This window comes from Notolepis coatsorum, assembly GCF_963971535.1.
Source record: "Notolepis coatsorum genome assembly, chromosome: 5".
Lineage (NCBI taxonomy): Eukaryota > Metazoa > Chordata > Actinopteri > Aulopiformes > Paralepididae > Notolepis > Notolepis coatsorum.
The window spans coordinates 148,637,761-148,664,044 of NC_140169.1; the positions used below are offsets into that span (position 1 = coordinate 148,637,761).

Here is a 26,284-nt window from a genome sequence, read left to right on the forward strand (position 1 = left end):
CCCCCCCACACCCTGCTGTAACACTGTCCTCCCTGCTGTAACACTGTCCCCCCTGCTGTAACACTGTCCCTCCCCCACACCCTGCTGTAACACTGTCCCCCCCACACCCTGCTGTAACACTGTCCTCCCTGCTGTAACACTGTCCCCCCCACACCCTGCTGTAACACTGTCCCCCCCACACCCTGCTGTAACACTGTCCCCCCACACCCTGCTGTAACACTGTCCCCCCCACACCCTGCTGTAACACTGTCCCCCCTGCTGTAACACTGTCCCCCCCCACACCCTGCTGTAACACTGTCCCCCCCCACACCCTGCTGTAACACTGTCCTCCCTGCTGTAACACTGTCCCCCCCACACCCTGCTGTAACACTGTCCCCCCACACCCTGCTGTAACACTGTCCCCCCACACCCTGCTGTAACACTGTCCCCCCACACCCTGCTGTAACACTGTCCCCCCCCACACCCTGCTGTAACACTGTCCCCCCCCACACCCTGCTGTAACACTGTCCCCCCCACACCCTGCTGTAACACTGTCCCCCCCCCACACCCTGCTGTAACACTGTCCCCCCTGCTGTAACACTGCCCCCCCCACACCCTGCTGTAACACTGTCCCCCCCACACCCTGCTGTAACACTGTCCCCCCCACACCCTGCTGTAACACTGTCCCCCCCACACCCTGCTGTAACACTGTCCCCCCACACCCTGCTGTAACACTGTCCCCCCACACCCTGCTGTAACACTGTCCCCCCACACCCTGCTGTAACACTGTCCCCCCCCACACCCTGCTGTAACACTGTCCCCCCCACACCCTGCTGTAACACTGTCCCCCCCCCACACCCTGCTGTAACACTGTCCCCCCACACCCTGCTGTGACACTGTCCTCCCTGCTGTAACACTGTCCCCCCCCACACCCTGCTGTAACACTGCCCCCCCACACCCTGCTGTAACACTGTCCCCCCCACACCCTGCTGTAACACTGTCCCCCCTGCTGTAACACTGCCCCCCCCCACTCCCTGCTGTAACACTGTCCCCCCTGCTGTAACGCTGTCCCCCCCACACCCTGCTGTAACACATTCCCCCCCCCCACTCCCTGCTGTAACACTGTCCCCCCTGCTGTAACACTGTCCCCCCACACCCTGCTGTAACACTGTCCCCCCTGCTGTAACACTCTCCCCCCCACACCCTGCTGTAACACTGTCCCCCCTGCTGTAACACTGTCCCCCCCACACCCTGCTGTAACACTGTCCCCCCACACCCTGCTGTAACACTGTCCCCCCTGCTGTAACACTCTCCCCCCCACACCCTGCTTTAACACTGTCCCCCCTGCTGTAACACTGTCCCCCCCACACCCTGCTGTAACACTCTCCCCCCTGCTGTAACACTCTCCCCCCCACACCCTGCTGTAACACTGTCCCCCCTGCTGTAACACTGTCCCCCCTGCTGTAACACTGTCCCCCCACACCCTGCTGTAACACTCTCCCCCCTGCTGTAACACTCTCCCCCCCACACCCTGCTGTAACACTGTCCCCCCCACACCCTGCTATAACACTGTCCCCCCAATAATGCATCCGGACAAAATTCGTCGTCTCTTTATCAGAAAGGAGGATGTTTATTTTGCATAAACCAAGGTTCTCGTACAGAAGGAATCACACACTGAGTCTGACGTGTAGAGCGATCAGGTCTAGGGCTGACCTTCGAATTTGTTTTTGGAATTCAAAGCATCGGGCCGAGATTCGATTTAAATTCGAAGCTTCGAGATAAAAAAATATATATATAAATAAAAAAATAAAAAAATTATGTTGTGGGACTTGTACAGCACTTTGTCAGTGCTGTAAAGTTTAAACCTTTTTAAATCTTAGACAAACGAAACACTTTGCTTTCATGAAATATTGTAAGCCGTCATTTGAGGCTTTATAAAAGCAGCACAATGAACACAAATCTGTCAGTGCCGAGTCCGACCTCATCTTATATAACGTCATGGTGCCCAAGTGCGTCCACCTTTTTATAGGATTCTATCACATTTGCATAACAATAGCGAATATTACGTACCTTGCGCCGTTTTCATTGGAGTTTTTTTTACAAAACAACGCTGTTTTATTTGTCCTATATATGCGGATATCATTTAAAAACTTAAATTTTACCATTTTAGTTTCAAGTTTCTTTAATAGTTGTCATACAGAAGTACAGAATACTTTCATACAAAATGCTTCTTACTGTTACGCTCCAGAGACTGTGCTAGACAAGATAGTATCAAATAACATAGTATAGCATGTAAATTAGAAGTAGAAAATGAGGTCACAGTGTTCAGTATAGACATATGTACAATGTTCGATGCAGTTCCCTTTAGACAACAAACATAATGCTAATTTAATTATGATAATTAGGTGGCCATTCACGGTCACTGTACTGAGGTGACGTGAGGGCGCATTCATAGTTTAACGCTCCTGTGTTCAGATCGCATTTTCATCACCTTTTACTGACCTGCTGACCTGTGAACTGTGAAAAAAGATCTTGGAAAATGGAGTTCTTTTGTTTGAACCTGTTTTCATCCTTTAAAATCAATGCTGCCATCTACTGTTAACTGGAAGGTAGTGTATAAAGCGTTTGTCTACCATCTCATCTCAGGAGCAAACAACATCCCCATTTTATTTGTCTAACAAACAAAATATTAATCACAATCACTTGTCACATTAACATTTGAGAGTACATGTGTTTTCAACAAAAATATGACAAATTTAACACAACATCCAGCACTTTTTAACATTTTATAAACAATATATAAAAAATATAATAAACATAACTTAGAACAATATCAACTATTTACAGCACACCATACATATTTATAAATTGTTTCATTCATACACTCCTCTTCTGCGGCTGTGGAGAGAGCCGCCACGCGGGGTACGGGAGGAGGTTGTGGGAGTCCTTGATGTTTCAGCCCGCTGCCGCTGTCGGTCTGCCCTGGCCAGAGCTCCTGCCTCGGCGCGGGCGGCGCGGTCCTCTGTCTCGTCGATGGCATCCGTCATCTCCTGGGCGGTGAGCAGGCGGGCCTTGGTAGTGTTCCTCCTGACCTTTCCAGATCTTCGGGTGAACTCTTGAGGCAGGCCAGGACCGTGATGTGTTCCCTGGTTCCCTGGGCCTGCCTGTAGGCGTGCTTCGTCCCACGGGGCACAACGACCTTCCTCCGGTTGGAGTCCATCTGAAACCCTGTCTCGTCACAGTTGTAAATATGACGGGGTTTCTCCCTCAGCCCATGTTCCTCCAAGGTGGTGGTGAGGAGCTTGAAGTAGTCTTCTATGGCCCCCCTCTTGGCGTAGGCTGCCCTACCACGGTCAATGGTGTCCGGGATCAGGCTGGACTTAGGGACCTCGAACGTGGCTGCCCGCCTCGCACTCCACCTGCCTGCTCTGACCTCTGCAATGGCCTGGTCCATGGCCTCCGGGGTCCACAGACGCACCTTCCTCTCCCTCTTCCGCATTTGCCGGATATTAGGCATGCTCTGCAAACACACAAAAATATTTTAAACAAGAAAGTAAAATAATATGAACTTTATTATTATTGTACGACTGACGAGTTTATTTTATTTGATTTATTTAGCACATTATTTAAAAAAAACAGTGCTAGGAGGGAACTTACTGTATGTGAGTGATTTATGATGAAATTAAATTAGATTTGAATTGTTTTTTGAATATGGATAAGGAGGTTGTTGACCTCAATGATGAATTTAGTTTATTGCTATGGTTTGTTGGATATGAGTGAAATTCTGATGAAAAGATGAAGAACAATGGAAGGTATCAAGAAGATCTTGCCTATTGTTAATGAACTTGAATATGAATGAGCATGAAACCAAAATGATTATGCCGAAATATTACCAGACATGCAAACACACACACACAACCTTACCTTCACCCAGTTCAGCATGGCAGCCTCACACACACACACCTCCATTCACCTGTAGAGAAACAAACAAGCACACACAAACCTACCGTGTCTGCTGTGCTGTCTCTGGACTTTGTCACTCTGTCTGTCTATGCTTCAGATGTTTTTTTATACAGAGATTGAGAGAGAGAGAGAGAAAACCAGTTCATTATTTTCCCCGCGACAATTATTGTTCTCCCTTCGATTATTTTCGCGCAACCTCAGTTCATCACTACCTGGTCACCCTACTTCAGACAAACTTAGATCTCTTATTAAGAAGATTACAAATGTACAACACATTTCGTCGGACAAAACACTGGCTATATATGCTAGCAACATAAACAAACGATCTGACTTCATCTTGGGGCGAGTGGGAGTTCATGTTTAAGGAACAGGATGCTACTTTTACTTGGGAAACAGCGTCGCCCCGAACACATTCGAACAATTATAACGTTGCAGTGGTACAAACGTTCACATCTAGTAGTCTTTAGATGACTAAATATAGATGAATACTCATGAAATTTGATATATATACTCTAAAATAAGTGATTTCATACCACCTACCTTTCGACGTCAAAATCTGGTGGGGCTGTGAGGAAAGATCCAGAATGCCGCGCAAGATGGGGCGTGACCGAAGTTGGGTTTGGGCGTTCCCAGATAAAGAGGGTGACCGGGATTGGTTTACGTTCCGTTAACAAACAGCATTGATTGTTGTAGTTAACAAAGAGAGGCAGAGTTGATTTAGCAAAAAAATTATATATATATCTTTTTTTGATATATTCGAATTTTATTTTCATATTCGAATCCCATGCCCATCGAACGAAGCTTCGAAGTATTTAACACTTTCAGTGCCACCAGGGGGCGCACGATTTAGTGCTTGAATGCCCACCATCCACTTCAATGTTAGCGTTAATAACACCTAATCTATGTTTTAAATTATGGCTATGTGTCTAATCGCTTATAAACACATTAAAATCTATTTTAACTGTCTGCTACGTTCACACTGCAGGCCTTACTAGACGCCGGCACGGCTTCTAAAATGCAAGGTCCGCGCTGCTCTGTGTATATTATGAAATGACAATTGCGCGTCGACACCCGCCGCTACGCAAGACCATTACTCGCACACCGTGCTCCTAAATAATGTTTCAGCTTCTGAGTCGTGTGTGTGTGTGTGTGTGTGTGTGTGTGTGTGTGTGTGTGTGTGTGTGTGTGTGTGTGTGTGTGTGTGTGTGTGTGTGTGTGTGTGTGTGTGTGTGTGTGTGTGTGTGTGTGTGTGTGTGTGTGTGTGTGTGTGTGTGTGTGTGTGTGTGTGCGCGTGTGCGCGCGGTGTGTGTGTGCAGAAGGCCAGCTCCGGGCTGCGTGTGGGGGTGATCGCTAACCCCAGCAGGAGGGCCGTGGAGGCGGACAACACGGTGCTCCACCGGGCCGTCTGGGCCGCGCTGCTCACCCAGAAGAACCGGGCCGCGGCCGACTTCATCCACGAGCTGCTGACGGAGGAGAGCGTCCAGGCGCTGCGGCGGGGCGGGGCCAAGGTGAAGGACCTGCTGCTGAAGGTGAGTCCCTCCATCCCTCCATCCAGGGGAGGAAATTAGGCCACTTTACTCGCCAAATTCATGAAGACCACTCGCCAGGCTGGCGGCGTGTTGCTTAATAACAGCGGAACAGTGCAAAAATGCTTCCGCTTTCGTCACCGCACGCCACTACGGTAAAGCGCCTTTCTTTTCACGCCGCTTAGACAAATGCTATGGCATTTCCGCGTACATTGCAACGAATCACTTGGAACCTCGGCTGTCTTTAACTATGAGTGAACACAACTGTCTTTAACTATGAGTGAACACAACGCAACATTGTAACGTTAACGTGTAATTTACTATGGAATATAGTATATTATCGCGACGATTGTAACGTTAACGTGTACTTCGCGAATATAGTATATTATCGCGACGCGTCGTCAGACTAAACAGTGTTGTGAACACAACACATTGTAACGTTAACGTGTACTTTACTATGGAATATCAGAAGAAACTACTCAACCTCGGCTGTCTTTAACTATGAATGAACACAACACTCTAACTCACCATGTTTAGATAATAAAGTACTCAACCTCTACTTGTCTACTGTCTGACTGAACACAACACTCTAACTAACTTACCATGTTTAGATAATGAAGTACTCAACCTCTACAGTCTTTAACTATGAGTGAACACAACACTCTAACTTACCATCTTTAGATAATGAAGTATGCAACCTCTACTGTATTTAACTATGAAGGAATTACAACCTTTATTTAATGGTTAATATTTTGATAAAAGGTAATTTACTATATTTGTATGGCATTTACACTTAAAGTAGAAAAACAAAAGTAATCTGTAAAATAATAGTGAATTTCCTGTGAAAAAACATTTATTTTTTACAGTGTACGTTACACACACAAATGCTTGTATGAACTACCAGTAATATAAATAATATTAACAACAAAAATGTGTTCCATCTTCATGTCAGATGATTTTCAAAAAGGAAAATGTACTACGCCTCTGTTGTCTACTCTAAGCCATCCTAGGTTGTCAAAGTGGGCAGGGGTGAGGTGGGTTCTAGACCCATGTTACTGACCAGACACTCTATATCAGTGATGTCTGTTTACTGCAGAGTGGAGGGACTGGGAGACTATGAGCTTCAATGTTTTGAGAGGATAATGTCTTGTATGAACTACCAGTAATATAAATAATATTAACAACAAAAATGTGTTCCATCTTCATGTCAGATGATTTTCAAAAAGGAAAATGTACTACGCCTCTGTCGTCTACTCTAAGCCATCCTAGGTTGTCAAAGTGGGCAGGGGTGAGGTGGGTTCTAGACCCATGTTACTGACCAGACACTCTATATCAGTGATGTCTGTTTACTGCAGAGTGGAGGGACTGGGAGACTATGAGCTTCAATGTTTTGAGAGGATAATGTCTTGTATGAACTACCATCCTAGGTTGTCAAAGTGGGCAGGGGTGAGGTGGGTTCTAGACCCATGTTACTGACCAGACACTCTATATCAGTGATGTCTGTTTACTGCAGAGTGGAGGGACTGGGAGACTATGAGCTTCAATGTTTTGAGAGGATAATGTCTTGTATGAACTACCAGTAATATAAATAATATTAACAACAAAAATGTGTTCCATCTTCATGTCAGATGATTTTCAAAAAGGAAAATGTACTACGCCTCTGTCGTCTACTCTAAGCCATCCTAGGTTGTCAAAGTGGGCAGGGGTGAGGTGGGTTCTAGACCCATGTTACTGACCAGACACTCTATATCAGTGATGTCTGTTTACTGCAGAGTGGAGGGACTGGGAGACTATGAGCTTCAATGTTTTGAGAGGATAATGTCTTGTATGAACTACCAGTAATATAAATAATATTAACAACAAAAATGTGTTCCATCTTCATGTCAGATGATTTTCAAAAAGGAAAATGTACTACGCCTCTGTCGTCTACTCTAAGCCATCCTAGGTTGTCAAAGTGTGCAGGGGTGAGGTGGGTTCTAGACCCATGTTACTGACCAGACACTCTATATCAGTGATGTCTGTTTACTGCAGAGTGGAGGGACTGGGAGACTATGAGCTTCAATGTTTTGAGAGGATAATGTCTTGTATGAACTACCATCCTAGGTTGTCAAAGTGGGCAGGGGTGAGGTGGGTTCTAGACCCATGTTACTGACCAGACACTCTATATCAGTGATGTCTGTTTACTCAGTAGTTAGCTGGGTGTTAGCTCCATGTTAGCTCAGTAGTTAGCTGCGTGTTAGCTCCATGTTAGCTCAGCAGTTAGCTCATGTTGCTCAATCAATCAATCAATCAATCAATCAATCAATCATGTACCTCGGCGCAGCTGAATAACAATAGGAGTGATCGCCTGCTGCGTCCATCACGTGTATGGTGATTAACCAAATTGAACCAAAGCGCCAAAGCGTGTTAATATGTAACCAAATTGAACCAATAATGTGTTATATGTGTCGAACCAAGGCGGGATCTCATGCGCATGCGCGGGCACCTCGCGAGCACGCCGCCGGTGCACGCACCTGGGCGAAGGAAAATGAAAGGTGCATTACCGTAGTGGTGTGCGGTGACGAATGCGGAAGCATTCACTGTTCCGCTGTTATTAAGCAACAGGCAGTCTGCCTACTAGTAAACAAAACAAAAAAAAACATTCTGCAATCACGGTCACTGGCAAACGGTGCGCGTCTTCTGAGTGCTCGCTTTAGTTGACAGTGCCACGAGAGCACTGCACAAGACCCGCGGACATATAATGTTTAATAAAAGTTCCCGCAGTACTGGCCAACCCGCAGACATATATAATGTTGAATAAAAGTCCTGCGGTACTAGCCATCAGTCAAGGAAGCACTCGCAAACAGATAACGTTAAACACAGCAGAAGATGGAAAACAGACAGACTGACCAACGGGGAACTGCATCCAACCCTCGAGTCTAAGGCAAGGACACATTTAAATCACAGAGGTGTATGTTAGTCTTTTGGAACTATATACAGTAGTTAGCTTCTAGTTAGCGTTTTAGCTATATAGCTGCTTGCTAGCTAACGTTAGCCCTGTGTGTGTGTGTGTGCTCAAAGCAGCCAGCCCCATGTTAGTTAGGTGTATCTGTTATGACTATAATGTTTCCAAAAACGCACCGGACTACGACGTGAGGTTATATGTTTTATTGCATGCTCAACCAGTGCACAACAACACACCAACCGAACTGACGATACCACAACACTGACTGTATTTCACAGCCCTGTCGTCTTCTTCTTCTTCTTCGTTTAAGTTTCCGGCGGACTACGCATCTAGGCGTATTGCCGCCCTCCACATGACAGTGAGATCACTGTAAAAACAAAATTATGGCGGGTCGCGACTACAAAAGCCGCACACCGCCACCTACTGCACATAGATATATATCTATGCTACTTCACACCCCATTCCACAATAACCTTCTTCTTCACTGGGTATAGTGGCAGATTGCGACCACAAAAGCTGCATACCGCCACCTACTGTACACTCCATTCAACCCCATAACACACAAAACAACAAACCCATCCCTAACATCACCACCCTATCCAACCCTAATCTATAAGTCCCCCCTTGCCTCCTGTGGGCTGACTCTGACCTACTCGCTCACTAATTCCCCCCTTTTCTAACGCTACTTGACCAGCCACCCTGTTTAACTCTGTCAAAACATCCTCCACTGTCAACCCCTCCATACCCAAGTGTCCCACTGCTGCTAAAACTATCAACCTAGTCCTCTCTGTCCTACTACTAATCGTCGCTGTCGTATTCACTATTCCTGCCACAAAGGCCACCATACCTAACTTCTCCCTAAACACCCTCTCTTTCTTCGCCTGAACTTCCTCTACCACCGGATGCCCTATCTTAAAACCCTGCCCCCTATCTTGCCTTCCCTGATCCTCCTGCACTATCCTTACTGCCAACTGCCCTTCCCTAAACCCCTGTCCCTTGTCTTGCTGTCCCTGTCCTACCTTCCCAGCTGCCTCCGCATATGAAATTCTACCTTCCCTTCGCACCTGCTGGACCACTACCTCTCGCTTCATCGCCTCACAACCCCAATACGCTACACTATGCTTCCCACCACAACTACAACACTTCGGCTCCACTCCCAGTTCACACTCCCCATACTTATGCTCCCCACTACACCTACCACATCTCTGTCCCTTCCTACACCACTTAGCTACATGACCAAACTCCTGGCACCTATAACACCTCAACGGATTTGGCACAAACTCCCTAACCCTATATGCCAAATACCCTAAAAATACCACTCTCGGACTAACCTCACCCTCAAACTGAATAACTATGGTCCCTGTCTCCTCCTTCTCTGCCCCTCTCTTCATCCTCTCTACACTCTTAACTTTCCCATTGCGTTCGTCACTCCTCAAATCCCCTAACAGCTGATCCATACCAACCTTAATTGGAATTCCCCCAATCACCCCCTTGCACCCACTATCCCTTTTCTCCCCTACTATCCCTACTTCACTGACCTTCACTTTTCCAATGCTCTTCATTTCCCTTGCCCTCTCTACCTGCACTACACTTACACACGCTATAAACAAGTTCACATCCCCCAACACCTTCCCGTACCTAACCTCACCTAACTGCGCTTTAATGAGTTTCGACAACTGATTCGGCTCTATATCCCCAACTCCATTTCCTCCCTCAAAACGCACCACTACATTCAACCCTACAAAACCCTTTCCTCTACCCTCATCCTCTGACCCACTCAAGCTATCTCCCCTCTCTTTCTTCCTCTTACTCCCCTTCCCCTCACTCTTCTTCTCCACCTTTGCCCACCCTTCTCCCCCACTATCCTCCCCACTACACTCCATACCGTCACCACCCGAATCCTTGCCCTTGCTATTCTCACCCCCATCACCGTTGTTCCTCTCCTCCTCGCGATATTTATCCATGAACAATCTATCCGCGAGCAATTCCCACTCCTTGCGACTCCATTTGTGTACCAAATCCTCACTAAACTTGTTCCCATCTTCATCCATCCAAAACCCCGGATAATCTTCCAAGGGCTGGGGCCAACCATCGAAACTACACGTCTCAAAAACTGACCTGTGCGCCTCCCAATACTTCTCACTCCCCTTCGAGCCATCAATCAAACTTCTAAATGACTCTGCCTCCGTCTCCACTAAAGACTTCTTCTTCTTCTTAGTCATCTTGCTACGACCAAACTCAATTTTCCTCTCCAAACAAATCTCAATTGATTTCGCAGCCTAAAGATCATTCTATTCTATTCTATTGACCTTATGAACTCTTTACAAGAAGAAGTGAAACTATCTCCTCCTACTGTACTTGCTACCAAAACAACCATGTCGTTTCCCCAGCCCTGTCGTCCAGCCCACTGTGCTGTCTTAAAGGCACAGTGACCACCCAGATGCATACACAACATTGACGCGGCTTGACAACCGAGGTTCAAAGTTAACTTGATTGATTGATTGAAAACTTTATTAACAGATTGCAGAATGGGTACAATACAGTACGGCTCAATACACACAATTGTTAAGGGGATGCAGACCAGAGAAAGACTTTCGTCTTGTTTACATCAGGGTCCCCCATTTTCAATTCATCATAACATATGACATACACGACATACAGATAGACAGTACTGCTACATCTATACATTTCACATCTATCTATACACTTCACAACATACTTTGGTTTTTTTCTTTCATTGCCCAACCCAGTCCAACCCAGCATCTTTCACTGCCCAGTTCAGCCCAACCCAGTCCAGAATAGATCCCTCTTTCATGTTAATATGTTTTATGCTAATATTGTGAAGAGTAGAGACACTGTTATTAATGTTTTATGCTAATAAATATTTTAAAGAGTAGAGACACGGTGTGATTATTACTATGATTGAAAATCTATTTAGACGAAGACATACAAAGAAGTAATTATCACAATTGGCGATTTTTTTTGGTTGGTAAAAAAATAATTGGATGGTAAAAAAAATCTGCTACTCGCCAGTTGGCTGGTAAGCTAAAAAGTTTGTTTCCTCCCCTGCCTCCATCCCTCCGTCCCTCCATCCCTCCATCCCCCTTCATGTGTGCGTTCATTTTGAACCCTTTCACTGCCACACCACAGCCGGTTAACCCTTTACTATCGCACATAACCGACGGCGATGCTCCATCATTAGCATCATTAGCTCTGCGTGATAGTAAAGGGCTAACCTTCTGTCGTGTGGCAGTGAAATGGGTTAACCGGCTCAATCTGTAATTTATTTGATTATGAATTGTGGCTATATATGCACATGATATTTTACTCAAATGGAAGAATACGCCTTTTCTACCTCGCATTACTCATCCAATCCACTTTATTTATAAAGCATTATTTAACAACAACAAAGTTGACCAAAGTGCTGTACAAGTCCCACAACATAAGATAAAAACATAAAAACATACAAAAAAATTAAAAGCACACAATAAAAACATATACAACATGTCACATCAAAAAGGCAGGTCTCTCAAAAACTGTTTAAAAACCCAAAGCCAGAGCAAATAGATGTGTCTTGAGGTGTGATTTGAACACCTGCAGAGTGGGGGCCTGTCTAACATGCAGAGTGGGGGCCTGTCTAACATGCAGAGTGGGGGCCTGTCTAACATGCAGAGTGGGGGCCTGTCTAACATGCAGAGTGGGGGCCTGTCTAACATGTAGAGTGGGGGCCTGCCTAACATGCAGAGTGGGGACCTAACATGCAGAGTGGGGGCCTGCCTAACATGCAGAGTGGGGGCCTGCCTAACATGCAGAGTGGGGGCCTGCCTAACATGCAGAGTGGGGGCCTGCCTAACCTGCAGAGTGGGGGCCTAACATGCAGAGTGGGGGCCTGCCTAACATGCAGAGTGGGGGCCTAACATGCAGAGTGGGGGCCTGCCTAACATGCAGAGTGGGGGCCTGTCTAACCTGCAGAGTGGGGGCCTAACATGCAGAGTGGGGGCCTGTCTAACATGCAGAGTGGGGGCCTGTCTAACCTGTAGAGTGGGGGCCTGTCTAACATGCAGAGTGGGGGCCTGTCTAATATGCAGAGTGGGGGCCTAACATGCAGAGTGGGGGCCTGTCTAACATGCAGAGTGGGGGCCTGTCTAACATGCAGAGTGGGGGCCTGCCTAACATGCAGAGTGGGGGCCTGTCTAACATGCAGAGTGGGGGCCTGTCTAACATGCAGAGTGGGGGCCTGTCTAACATGCAGAGTGGGGGCCTGTCTAACATGCAGAGTGGGGGCCTGTCTAACATGCAGAGTGGGGGCCTGCCTAACATGCAGAGTGGGGGCCTGCCTAACATGCAGAGTGGGGGCCTGTCTAACATGCAGAGTGGGGGCCTGTCTAACATGCAGAGTGGGGGCCTGCCTAACATGCAGAGTGGGGCCTGCCTAACATGCAGAGTGGGGGCCTGCCTAACATGCAGAGTGGGGGCCTGTCTAACATGCAGAGTGGGGGCCTAACATGCAGAGTGGGGGCCTGCCTAACATGCAGAGTGGGAGCCTGTCTAACATGCAGAGTGGGGGCCTGCCTAACATGCAGAGTGGGGGCCTGCCTAACATGGGGGCAGAGAGAAGCGCGTGGGGGGGGCAGAGAGAAGCGCGTGGGGGGGGGGCAGAGAGAAGCGCGTGGGGGGGGCAGAGAGAAGCGCGTGGGGGGGGGCAGAGAGAAGCGCGTGGGGGGGGCAGAGATTGGACTGGAAGCATGTGGGGGGGGCAGAGATTGAACTGGAAGCGTGTGGGGGGGGGGCAGAGATTGGACTGGAAGCGTGTGGGGGGGGGCAGAGATTGGACTGGAAGCGTGTGGGGGGGGGCAGAGATTGGACTGGAAGCGCGTGGGGGGGGGCAAAGATTGGACTGGAAGCATGTGGGGGGGGGCAGAGATTGGACTGGAAGCATGTGGGGGGGGGGCAGAGATTGGACTGGAAGCATGTGGGGGGGGGGGGGGGGCAAAGATTGGACTGGAAGCATGTTGGGGGGGCAGAGATTGGACTGGAAGCATGTGGGGGGGGGCAGAGATTGGACTGAAAGCAAGTGGGGGGGGCAGAGATTGGACTGGAAGCATGTGGGGGGGGGCAGAGATTGGACTGGAAGCATGTGGGGGGGGCAGAGATTGGACTGGAAGCATGTGGGGGGGGCAGAGATTGGACTGGAAGCATGTGGGGGGGGAACAGAGATTGGACTGGAAGCGTGTGGGGGGGCAGAGATTGGACTGGAAGCGTGTTGGGGTGGGGGGGGGGCAGAGATTGGACTGGAAGCGTGTGGGGGGGCAGAGATTGGACTGGAAGCGTGTGGGGGGGGGCAGAGATTGGACTGGAAGCGTGTTGGGGTGGGGGGGGGCAGAGATTGGACTGGAAGCGTGTTGGGGTGGGGGGGGGGCAGATATTGGACTGGAAGCGTGTGGGGGTGGGGGGGGCAGAGATTGGACTGGAAGCGTGTGGGGGTGGGGGGGGGCAGAGATTGGACTGGATAGCGCGGGACAGATAGCCAGGGCGGCTCCTGCGGGGAGTGGGGGGGGGGGGGGGGAAGGGGGGGCGACCCAGGAGTCCAGGGATATGAGTTTATTATTGGCTGTCAGACAGACTTGCTGACTGAGTTGCATTGACGTTATTGGTATTTCACCTGTTCTCCCCAGGAGAGAGAATGTTTGAGAAACTAATAACATGACTCCACAACAACCCCCCCCGCGCCCGATGTTTTTATAGACAGAATGGCCGATGCAGAGTGGGGGCCTGCCTAACATGCAGAGTGGGGGCCTGTCTAACATGCAGAGTGGGGGCCTAACATGCAGAGTGGGGGCCTGCCTAACATGCAGAGTGGGAGCCTGTCTAACATGCAGAGTGGGGGCCTGCCTAACATGCAGAGTGGGGGCCTGCCTAACATGCAGAGTGGGGGCCTGCCTAACATGCAGAGTGGGGGCCTGTCTAACATGCAGAGTGGGGGCCTAACATGCAGAGTGGGGGCCTGCCTAACATGCAGAGTGGGGGCCTGTCTAACATGCAGAGTGGGGGCCTGCCTAACATGCATAAAGACTAGAGTCTGCAACAGCTGTCTTTATTTAAACACCTCCGGGAAAATGATGATTGACGAGCACCTCTTCTTATTCCTCTCCTGAATGCCTAGCAGAATTTATTTAGACTCTGTCTGACGCTCCACAGAGAGAAGCGCATGGGGGGGGGGGCAGAGAGAAGCGCGTGGGGGTGTGGCAGAGACAAGCGCGTGGGGGGGGCAGAGAGAAGCGCATGGGGGGGTGGCAGAGAGAAGCGCGTGTGGGGGGGGGGGCAGAGAGAAGCGCGTGGGGGGGGGGCAGAGAGAAGCGCGTGGGGGGGCAGAGAGAAGCACGTGGGGGGGCAGAGAGAAGCGCGTGGGGGGGGCAGAGAGAAGCGCGTGGGGGGGGGGCAGAGAGAAGCGCGTGGGGGGGGCAGAGATTGGACTGGAAGCATGTGGGGGGGGGCAGAGATTGGACTGGAAGCATGTGGGGGGGGCAGAGATTGGACTGGAAGCATGTGGGGGGGGCAGAGATTGGACTGGAAGCATGTGGGGGGGGAACAGAGATTGGACTGGAAGCGTGTGGGGGGGGCAGAGATTGGACTGGAAGCGTGTTGGGGTGGGGGGGGGCAGAGATTGGACTGGAAGCGTGTGGGGGGGCAGAGATTGGACTGGAAGCGTGTGGGGGGGGCAGAGATTGGACTGGAAGCGTGTTGGGGTGGGGGGGGGCAGAGATTGGACTGGAAGCGTGTTGGGGTGGGGGGGGGCAGATATTGGACTGGAAGCGTGTGGGGGTGGGGGGGGCAGAGATTGGACTGGAAGCATGTGGGGGTGGGGGGGGGCAGAGATTGGACTGGATAGCGCGGGACAGATAGCCAGGGCGGCTCCTGCGGGGAGTGGGGGGGGGGGGGAAGGGGGGGCGACCCAGGAGTCCAGGGATATGAGTTTATTATTGGCTGTCAGACAGACTTGCTGACTGAGTTGCATTGACGTTATTGGTATTTCACCTGTTCTCCCCAGGAGAGAGAATGTTTGAGAAACTAATAACATGACTCCACAACAACCCCCCCCGCGCCCGATGTTTTTATAGACAGAATGGCCGATGCAGAGTGGGGGCCTGCCTAACATGCAGAGTGGGGGCCTGTCTAACATGCAGAGTGGGGGCCTAACATGCAGAGTGGGGGCCTGCCTAACTTATTTAGACTCTGACGCTCCACAGAGAGAAGCGCATGGGGGGGGGGCAGAGAGAAGCGCGTGGGGGTGTGGCAGAGACAAGCGCGTGGGGGGGGCAGAGAGAAGCGCATGGGGGGGTGGCAGAGAGAAGCGCGTGTGGGGGGGGGGCAGAGAGAAGCGCGTGGGGGGGGCAGAGAGAAGCGCGTGGGGGGGCAGAGAGAAGCGCGTGGGGGGGGCAGAGAGAAGCGCGTGGGGGGGGGCAGAGAGAAGCGCGTGGGGGGGGCAGAGATTGGACTGGAAGCATGTGGGGGGGGGCAGAGATTGGACTGGAAGCATGTGGGGGGGGGCAGAGATTGGACTGGAAGCATGTGGGGGGGGGCAGAGATTGGACTGGAAGCATGTGGGGGGGGAACAGAGATTGGACTGGAAGCGTGTGGGGGGGGCAGAGATTGGACTGGAAGCGTGTTGGGGTGGGGGGGAGCAGAGATTGGACTGGAAGCGTGTGGGGGGGCAGAGATTGGACTGGAAGCGTGTGGGGGGGGCAGAGATTGGACTGGAAGCGTGTTGGGGTGGGGGGGGGGCAGAGATTGGACTGGAAGCGTGTTGGGGTGGGGGGGGCAGATATTGGACTGGAAGCGTGTGGGGGTGGGGGGGGCAGAGATTGGACTGGAAGCGTGTGGGGGTGGGGGGGGGCAGAGATTGGACTGGATAGCGCGGGACAGATAGCCAGGGCGGCTCATGCGGGGAGTGGGGGGGGGGGGGGGAAGGGGGGGCGACCCAGGAGTCCAGGGATATGAGTTTATTATTGGCTGTCAGACAGACTTGCTGACTGAGTTGCATTGACGTTATTGGTATTTCACCTGTTCTCCCCAGGAGAGAGAATGTTTGAGAAACTAATAACATGACTCCACAACAACGCTCCACAGAGAGACTCTCTGACGCTCCACAGAGAGAAGCGCATGGGGGGGGGGCAGAGAGAAGCGCGTGGGGGGGGCAGAGAGAAGCGCATGGGGGGGCAGAGAGAAGCGCGTGGGGGGGCAGAGAGAAGCGCGTGGGGGGGGCAGAGAGAAGCGCGTGGGGGGGGGGCAGAGAGAAGCGCGTGGGGGGGGCAGAGAGAAGCGCGTGGGGGGGGCAGAGAGAAGCGCGTGGGGGGGGCAGAGAGAAGCGCGTGGGGGGGGGGCAGAGAGAAGCGCGTGGGGGGGGCAGAGAGAAGCGCGTGGGGGGGGCAGAGAGAAGCGCGTGGGGGGGGGCAGAGAGAAGCGCGTGGGGGGGGCAGAGAGAAGCGCGTGGGGGGGGGGGGCAGAGAGAAGCGGGTGGGGGGGGGGCAGAGAGAAGCGCGTGGGGGGGCAGAGAGAAGCGCGTGGCGGGGGGCAGAGAGAAGCGCGTGGGGGTGGGCAGAGAGAAGCGCGTGGGGGGGGCAGAGAGAAGCGGGTGGGGGGGTGGCAGAGAGAAGCGGGTGGGGGGGTGGCAGAGAGAAGCGCGTGGGGGGGGGCAGAGAGAAGCGGGTGGGGGGCAGAGATTGGACTGGAAGCGCGTGGGGGTGGGGGGCAGAGAGAAGCGTGTGGGGGGGGGGCAGAGAGAAGCGCGTGGGGGGGGGGCAGAGATTGGACTGGAAGCGCGTGGGGGGGGGCAAAGATTGGACTGGAAGCATGTGGGGGGGGGCAGAGATTGGACTGGAAGCATGTGGGGGGGGCAGAGATTGAACTGGAAGCGTGTGGGGGGGGGCAGAGATTGGACTGGAAGCGTGTGGGGGGGGGGCAGAGATTGGACTGGAAGCGTGTGGGGGGGGGCAGAGATTGGACTGGAAGCGCGTGGGGGGGGGCAAAGATTGGACTGGAAGCATGTGGGGGGGGGGCAGAGATTGGACTGGAAGCATGTGGGGGGGGGCAAAGATTGGACTGGAAGCATGTGGGGGGGGGGCAGAGATTGGACTGGAAGCATGTGGGGGGGGGGGGGCAAAGATTGGACTGGAAGCATGTTGGGGGGGGCAGAGATTGGACTGGAAGCATGTGGGGGGGGGCAGAGATTGGACTGAAAGCAAGTGGGGGGGGGGCAGAGATTGGACTGGAAGCATGTGGGGGGGGGCAGAGATTGGACTGGAAGCATGTGGGGGGGGGCAGAGATTGGACTGGAAGCATGTGGGGGGGGCAGAGATTGGACTGGAAGCATGTGGGGGGGGAACAGAGATTGGACTGGAAGCGTGTGGGGGGGGCAGAGATTGGACTGGAAGCGTGTTGGGGTGGGGGGGGGCAGAGATTGGACTGGAAGCGTGTGGGGGGGCAGAGATTGGACTGGAAGCGTGTGGGGGGGGCAGAGATTGGACTGGAAGCGTGTTGGGGTGGGGGGGGGCAGAGATTGGACTGGAAGCGTGTTGGGGTGGGGGGGGGGCAGATATTGGACTGGAAGCGTGTGGGGGTGGGGGGGGCAGAGATTGGACTGGAAGCGTGTGGGGGTGGGGGGGGGCAGAGATTGGACTGGATAGCGCGGGACAGATAGCCAGGGCGGCTCCTGCGGGGAGTGGGGGGGGGGGGGGAAGGGGGGGCGACCCAGGAGTCCAGGGATATGAGTTTATTATTGGCTGTCAGACAGACTTGCTGACTGAGTTGCATTGACGTTATTGGTATTTTACCTGTTCTCCCCAGGAGAGAGAATGTTTGAGAAACTAATAACATGACTCCACAACAACCCCCCCCGCGCCCGATGTTTTTATAGACAGAATGGCCGATGTTTAATTAAAAGTTTGTTAGATGAATATTACAAATTGATTTAATCTGCTCTAATTTCGCTTGCCCGTGGCTGTCTGGCAGCGCGGTCCTCTCCCTCCCGACTGAAATATTTATGTTTTGAAAGCCACAGCGATCGCTCCGGTGCAGGGCTTTAATGATTTCAACCAACAACTCCAGTGATTTTTTTCAGACACACACACACACACACACACACACACACACACACACACACACACACACACACACACACACACACACACACACAGACACACACACACAGACACACACACAGACACACACACACACACACACACACACACACACACACACACACACACACACACACCACACACACACACCACATGCATCATACTTTGTCATAATTTGCTCAGATCCTGGACAGCCTGGGAACGGGAGCAGGTGTCCTTGAGCTATCCTATTAGATTACTATTAGATCATATATCACGCCATCTTCAGACGTGTCTTAACCCTTTCACTACCACACGACAGAATGTTAACCCTTTACTATCACACTACAGACGGTCTGTAGTGTGATAGTAAAGGGTTAACCGTCTGTAGTGTGGTAGTGAAAGGTTAACCGTCTGTAGTGTGGTAGTGAAAGGTTAACCTTCTGTAGTGTGGTAGTAAAGGGTTAACCGTCTGTAGTGTGGTAGTGAAAGGGTTTAACCTGCTGTCGTGTGGCAGTGAAAGGGTTAACCTTCTGTAGTGTGGCAGTGAAAGGGTTAACCTTCTGTAGTGTGGTAGTGAAAGGTTAACCGTCTGTAGTGTGGTAGTGAAAGGTTAACCTTCTGTAGTGTGGTAGTGAAAGGTTAACCTTCTGTAGTGTGGTAGTGAAAGGTTAACCTTCTGTAGTGTGGTAGTGAAAGGGTTAACCTTATGTAGTGTGTTAGTGAAAGGGTTAACCTTCTGTAATGTGGTAGTGAACGGGTTAACCTTCTGTAGTGTGGTAGTGAAAGGTTAACCTTCTGTAGTGTGGTAGTGAAAGGTTAACCTTCTGTAGTGTGGTAGTGAAAGGTTAACCTTCTGTAGTGTGGTAGTGAAAGGTTAACCGTTTGTAGTGTGGTAGTGAAAGGTTAACCTTCTGTAGTGTGGTAGTGAAAGGTTAACCTTCTGTAGTGTGGTAGTGAAAGGGTTAACCTTATGTAGTGTGTTAGTGAAAGGGTTAACCTTCTGTAATGTGGTAGTGAACGGGTTAACCTTCTGTAGTGTGGTAGTGAAAGGTTAACCTTCTGTAGTGTGGTAGTGAAAGGTTAACCTTCTGTAGTGTGGTAGTGAAAGGTTAACCTTCTGTAGTGTGGTAGTGAAAGGTTAACCGTTTGTAGTGTGGTAGTGAAAGGTTAACCTTCTGTAGTGTGGTAGTGAAAGGGTTAACCTTCTGTAGTGTGGTAGTGACAGGGTTAACATTCTGTAGTGTGGTAGTGAAAGGGTTAACCTTCTGTAGTGTGGTAGTGAAAGGTTAACCTTATGTAGTGTGATAGTGAAAGGGTTAACCTTCTGTAGTGTGATAGTGAAAGGTTAACCTTCTGTAGCGTGCTAGTGAAAGGGTTAACCGTCTGTAGTGTGTCAGTGAAAGGGTGTAGTGTGGCAGTGAAAGGGTTAACTGTCTGTAGTGCGGCAGTGAAAGGGTGTAGTGCGGCAGTGAAAGGGTTAACTGTCTGTAGTGCGGCAGTGAAAGGGTGTAGTGCGGCAGTAAAAGGGTTAACAGTCTGTAGTGTGGCAGTGAAAGGGTTAACCATCTGTATTGTCGCAGTAAAAGGGTTAACAGTCTGTAGTGTGGCAGTGAAAGGGTTAACCATCTGTAGTGTGGCAGTGAAATGGTTAACCGTCTGTAGTGTGGTAGTGAAAGGGTTAACAGTATGTAGTGTGGCAGTGAAAGGGTTAACCGTCTTTAGTGCAGCAGTGAAAGGGTTAACGATAGGTTATGTATATAACCTAGTTATATGAGTACTGGCTGAGTACCTACTGTACTCCACCACGAAAACAACTTGTACACCCACACCTGACCGGGTCCCGCCTCTATGGAGGCGTAGCCTATAAGACCATGGCCACACCCTTCCTCGCCAAAATCCCGTTCCAGTAAAAGATCCCTCAAAAGGGAACTCAGGGCCGCTTAAGAGCGGGACGCTCAGCCAGTACTCATATAACTAGGTTATATACATAACCTATCTTTATATTTCGTATCTGGCTTATCGCGTCACGCTCTTAAGCCTATTGAGATATGGGTTAGAGCGGACGCGAGACCCGACAGATGTACCCCCTGAGGACCCGTAAGCCCACATCAAGGGGTTCGGGGAGCACTGTCGCCCCATCCTTCCTAATGAAGGGGGGGCGCAGTCAACTCCACCTGAGTGCGAGCAAGAGGGAACTAGAACCCCTTGAACACACAGCACAGGCGGAACCACGTGTGACCTAACACACTGTGGCCCATACCCACACACGCCTGCTACCCTACCAAAGGACGGGAAGCAGGAAAGGCCACAGACCCCAGAACCGCCTGGGAGACAGAACCCCCGGTCATGTCCCTGAGGTAAAACCTTACAAAGGGGCCCGGGGAGGACCATGATCCTCCACCGAAGACCCACCCAGGAGAGCGGCAGAGGCAGCCACCCCACGATTGGAGTGCGCCCTGACGCCCCCAGGGGGATCCTGCCCAGCCAACGTGTAGCAGAGGGCAATGCCCTCGCACAACCAATGGGACAGGCGTTGTTCGATAGTGCCTTACCGGCATGAGAACCACCATGACAGACAAAAAGCTGAACAGTGACCCCGAGGTCCTGAGTACGGCTGAGGTAATTCCCAAAGCACGGACCGGACATGACAGGTGAAGGAGGCGGATGAAACGCCTGAACCACAATATCCCTGGAGCGGAAGAACTCCGGATATTTACAGGCACGAAGGCAGGATTAGGCCGCAGAGTGGCACCGCAATCGGACGAAAGACAGGCACTCTGGACGTACCGAGAGAGCACAAAGAACACCCACGCGTTGAGTGGAGGTGACGGCCAGCAAGAACGCGGTCTTGAACGACAGCTGTTCCAACGACGCCTGCTCGAGCGGCTCAAACGGGGCCAAGGACAACCGACCGAGGACCAATTGAAGATCCCAAGTCGGAGCCAAGGAGCGTTGCACTGGCTTAACGTGTCAAGCGCCAAGCAGGAAACGCTTCACAAGAGGGTGGCTGAACAAGACATCCCCTCAAATCCCTCATGATAGGAGGATATAGCTGCTGCATATACCCTCACCGTCGAAGCCGACAGTCTATCAAGGAGAGACTGGAGGTAACTAAGGACAGCATCCAGGGGGCAGGAGACTGGGTCCTGGCCCCCCGCCTTACACCACACTTGGAACATACGCCATCTGCCCGCGTAAAGCGCGACAGTGGAGGGAGCATGCGCATTCTGGATGGTAACACCATCAGGATCAAGAACCTGCGCCCCTCAACGTACCCGTCCCAACAACTGACCTAACAGATGTATGGGGAAGAATCCCAGGCGGCACGGCATCGGTCCCAGACCTGCCTGGCTATGTCCGGACGTAATCCCCACCCGTCAGGATGAGGACCGCCCCGCGACAGTACAACTGTACCCACATTCTCCCTGCCGGGGATGTGGGGAGCCCTCAGGCCGCGCAGATGGAGGACGCCCATAGCCAGCTACCCGCCGCCTGGTGCAGACGGGCGGAGCGTACTCCTCCCTGTCTGTCGATATACGACACTGACGTCGCATTGTCCGTCCTGATCAACACCGTTTGAGGACCAGAAGGACCGCTTTCAATACCAACACATTGAACGTAGTGCAGACCGGGCAGCATGGTTTGCCAGCTGCCCCCTACTGCGTTGGCCCGACGCGTCACCAGCGAGGGAGGCGTCGGTGAAAAACGTGACGTGAGACAGCGTCGTAACCGTCCTAGGACGGAACCTCCCGAGCGTGTTAACAACACGCTCTGAGAGGGATGCCCATAGCCCTCCAACCATTGACTGGGAAGAGGAGTACTCTACTTCCAGTCTACAGCAAACCCCAGGCTGGTAGGGACCTGCCTGGTACGAGACCTGACGATCCACCTTGACCGAGAAGGACCAGAACGTCGTCAGGGCAGAATACACTCCGTAACCCCTGACGACGCAGAGGCCCCAGTGCGGCCTCCACGCACTTGGTGAAGATGCGGGGAGCCAGAGAAAACCGAACGGCAGCCTCTGGTACTCATACGCTAACCCTGCAAAGGAAGCGTAGGTAAGCCCTAGGATGGAAGATCGGAGATGCGCATACGCATCCTACAGGTCTATGGAGGTGAACCAGACCCCCACCTGACAGTGTTCAACAGGTAGGAGACGATCCAAAAAATGCTGAAACTTCCCATGGGACAGGTCCAGCCTGGGTCTGACACCCCCCCCCTCCCGATTTCTCAGGCACCAGAGAACACCGGGAGGAGAACGCCACGATGATGGCTTGCTTCGTCCACAGAGATTGGATCTCGTTGACCAGAGCTGTCACTGCTGGAGACCCTGACAATAGGGTCTGTACCAAACCCGAAAACGGGTGGGGTTGTGTAAACACAAGTCCCCGCCTCAGCGTTCTCTCCATCCACCTCGACATATGGTACTGCCGTAGTCATATGTGATGACACTCCCAACGCACCCGCCGCCATGTGGCGCAGGTCCGCCAGGAACTGTAGATAGTTGGCCCGGTCCCACCCGCTGTGCGTAGCCAACCCTGGAACCGTGCGAGCAGAGAGTTCCGTGTCGGGACATCTGACCCTGACACCACCCATGAGGCAATCGCACCCAAGGGGGGACCCCGACAGAAAGGGCCGGTTTGATACGGAGGGCTTTCTAGGTGAAAAAAGCCCCCCCACTGAACACCCCTCCAGAACATGCTGAGGAGTTGTTCTGCAGCCGGACATGCAAGGTGTAAGGACCCCATGGGTTCCTACACACCGCAGCCCTGCAGTGATATTACTACCACCCAAATCACGCGTGCCTGCGAGACCACTGCCAATCTTTCAGGAGTGGGAGGCACCAACATGATACCTGGCCTGGCGAAGGCGAGGCCGGGGAAGCCCGCACTGTGTGCCTCAAAAGGTTTCGAGCCCCCCTGCTGACAACACTTATAGTTGACAGACGTAACACCAGGCTCAACCAACACAGCTTATGGTGTGGGAGCCGCTTGACAGCACAACATTCTCACGGACAGACCCAGGCTCAGCCATCAACTGGGTGTCAGCCCCTGTCCCCATGAGAAGCGAAAAGTGGGGCCGCCCGCGCTTCAACGAAGGCACGCGGCCCGCAGCCAAAGGAAACAATCAGAGCCCACCTGTCGAGGGCCTCGTCATCGCCGCTGACGAGGCCGTGCTCTCTCTTCTTCTGGCTGCGCGGTGTGAGGCGGTGTGGGGCCTAGGACAATACCGCCCGCGCTCCAGCAGAAGACCAAAATCCCCTGCGGAGAGGGGAACTCTGAGCGGTTATAGCTTGCGGCTAGGTCAAAGCTAATAACGTCTACAACCTCGCGCGATGTGTCGACGTCGGCTGGCCCTCAAGGCCCCGCCACCAGACACCATTTTTTTTATAGAAAAAACAGCAATTCGAACACAGTTCTAATCGCTGCCAATTCCATACCGTGGCGGTACAGGCTTTAGCAGCCCACCAGCCACTCGCCAGGCCGACCCACCCATGGCGTCGGCCAGGCGGGGCACTGTTTCAATATGTCAAAAGCAAAGGACTGATGTTAACACGGAGCACCATTGGTGGTTGCAAACAGCAACCTCCACTGTGGTGTGCACCATGAAAGGGTTAAATGAATAAAAGAACTAAACCACAAAATACTGTAGAATGAGCAAACCCATATACACAACGTTAAGGGGAGGCGGACCAGAGCGAACTAGTCCCGCCTTCATTAAAAATATTCACAACAGCACACCAGCCCTAGCTTAGCCCATTTACCAAAAAAGGTAAACAAAGCCCCCCCCGCATACTCCCCCAATAGACACCGATTGACCGTCAGCATGAATGGTTGAGAGGAGAGAAAGCTGTAGCATAGACAGACCTTCTCATAGCAGAGTGACAAAACAAAACAGTAGCCCACTACACTACTACAGCCTAGCGTGAGGCGATGTGGAACCCAGATCAACAACCGCCTGCGCACAAACACGCAACATGTTTACAATGTCGGCTGGACCCATAGCCCCACTACCCGACGCCAATGTGGATAGGAACTAGCCAGCTGAGCCCTAACCCGCCGTTAAGTCCCATCCTGCAGTAGTATAGCTCTACTGCTACACCGCCGAGCTCACGCATCGGCTCCCAGATGGGGACACCGTTCAACAGACCCCGCCGGAACACAAAGGTAACGTACCTGGCTAGGCTACCTAGCCACGGCCTACCCTGTTGTCAACCCATTTACCCGTAAAAAGGTAAATAGGACTCAGCAAAAACCCCACAACAGCTACCGACTGACCTTCAGTAGTATGATTTTTCATACTACTAGTTACATAAGGTGCACTGCATCCAATATGATGGAACGAAAATAGAGGAAGGGTGTGTTAGTGACCATGGCCATGGTCTTATAGGCTACGCCTCCATAGAGGCGGGACCCGGTCAGGTGTGGGTGTACAAGTTGTTTTCGTGGTGGAGTACAGTAGGTACAGGAGATAAGGGGTATCTCAATAGGCTTAAGAGCGGGACGCGATAAGCCAGATACGAAATATAACAGTCTGTAGTGTGGCAGTGAAAGGGTTAACAGTCTGTAGTGTGGCAGTGAAAGGGTTAACCGTCTGTAGTGCAGCAGTGAAAGGGTTAACAGTCTGTAGTGCGGCAGTGAAAGGGTTAACAGTCTGTAGTGTGGCAGTGAAAGGGTTAACCATCTGTATTGTCGCAGTGAAAGGGTTAACAGTCTGTAGTGTGGCAGTGAAAGGGTTAACTGTCTGTAGTGCGGCAGTGAAAGGGTTAACAGTCTGTAGTGTGGCAGTGAAAGGGTTAACAGTCTGTAGTGCGGCAGTGAAAGGGTTAACAGTCTGTAGTGTGGCAGTGAAAGGGTTAACCGTCTGTAGTGCAGCAGTGAAAGGGTTAACCGTCTGTAGTGCAGCAGTGACAGGGTTAACAGAGGTGTGTTCTGGCTCCAGCAGTGACAGGGTTAACAGAGGTTTGTTCTGGCTCCAGCAGTGACAGGGTTAACAGAGGTGTGTTCTGGCTCCACCAGTGAAAGGGTTAACAGAGGTGTGTTCTGGCTCCACCAGTGAAAGGGTTAACAGAGGTGTGTTCTGGCTCCACCAGTGAAAGGGTTAACATAGGTGTGTTCTGGCTCCACCAGTGAAAGGGTTAACAGAGGTGTGTTCTGGCTCCACCAGTGAAAGGGTTAACAGAGGTGTGTTCTGGCTCCACCAGTGAAAGGGTTAACATAGGTGTGTTCTGGCTCCACCAGTGAAAGGGTTAACAGAGGTGTGTTCTGGCTCCACCAGTGAAAGGGTTAACAGAGGTGTGTTCTGGCTCCACCAGTGAAAGGGTTAACAGAGGTCTGTTGTGGCTCCACCAGTGAAAGGGTTAACAGAGGTCTGTTGTGGCTCCACCAGTGAAAGGGTTAACAGAGGTTTGTTCTGGCTCCACCAGTGAAAGGGTTAACAGAGGTTTGTTCTGGCTCCACCAGTGAAAGGGTTAACAGAGGTTTGTTCCTGCTCCACCAGTGAAAGGGTTAACAGAGGTTTGTTCTGGCTCCACCAGTGAAAGGGTTAACAGAGGTTTGTTCCTGCTCCAGCAGTGAAAGGGTTAACAGAGGTTTGTTCTGGCTCCACCAGTGAAAGGGTTAACAGAGGTTTGTTCTGGCTCCACCAGTGAAAGGGTTAACAGAGGTTTGTTCCTGCTCCACCAGTGAAAGGGTTAACAGAGGTTTGTTCTGGCTCCACCAGTGAAAGGGTTAACAGAGGTTTGTTCCTGCTCC

General features: G+C 51.8%; 1 protein-coding gene across 1 annotated transcript in view; it reads left to right on the forward strand.

The window, feature by feature from the left end:
- The window catches only part of uggt2 (UDP-glucose glycoprotein glucosyltransferase 2), a gene marked incomplete at its 3' end in the record, with an annotated part of 260,476 nt that overhangs the window by 148,820 nt on the left and 85,372 nt on the right, over window positions 1-26,284 (forward strand). Inside the window, exon 21 of the mRNA XM_084314328.1 lies at window positions 5,259-5,471. Coding sequence (XP_084170454.1) covers window positions 5,259-5,471 — 213 coding nt within the window. The remainder of the gene's footprint in view (window positions 1-5,258; window positions 5,472-26,284) is intronic.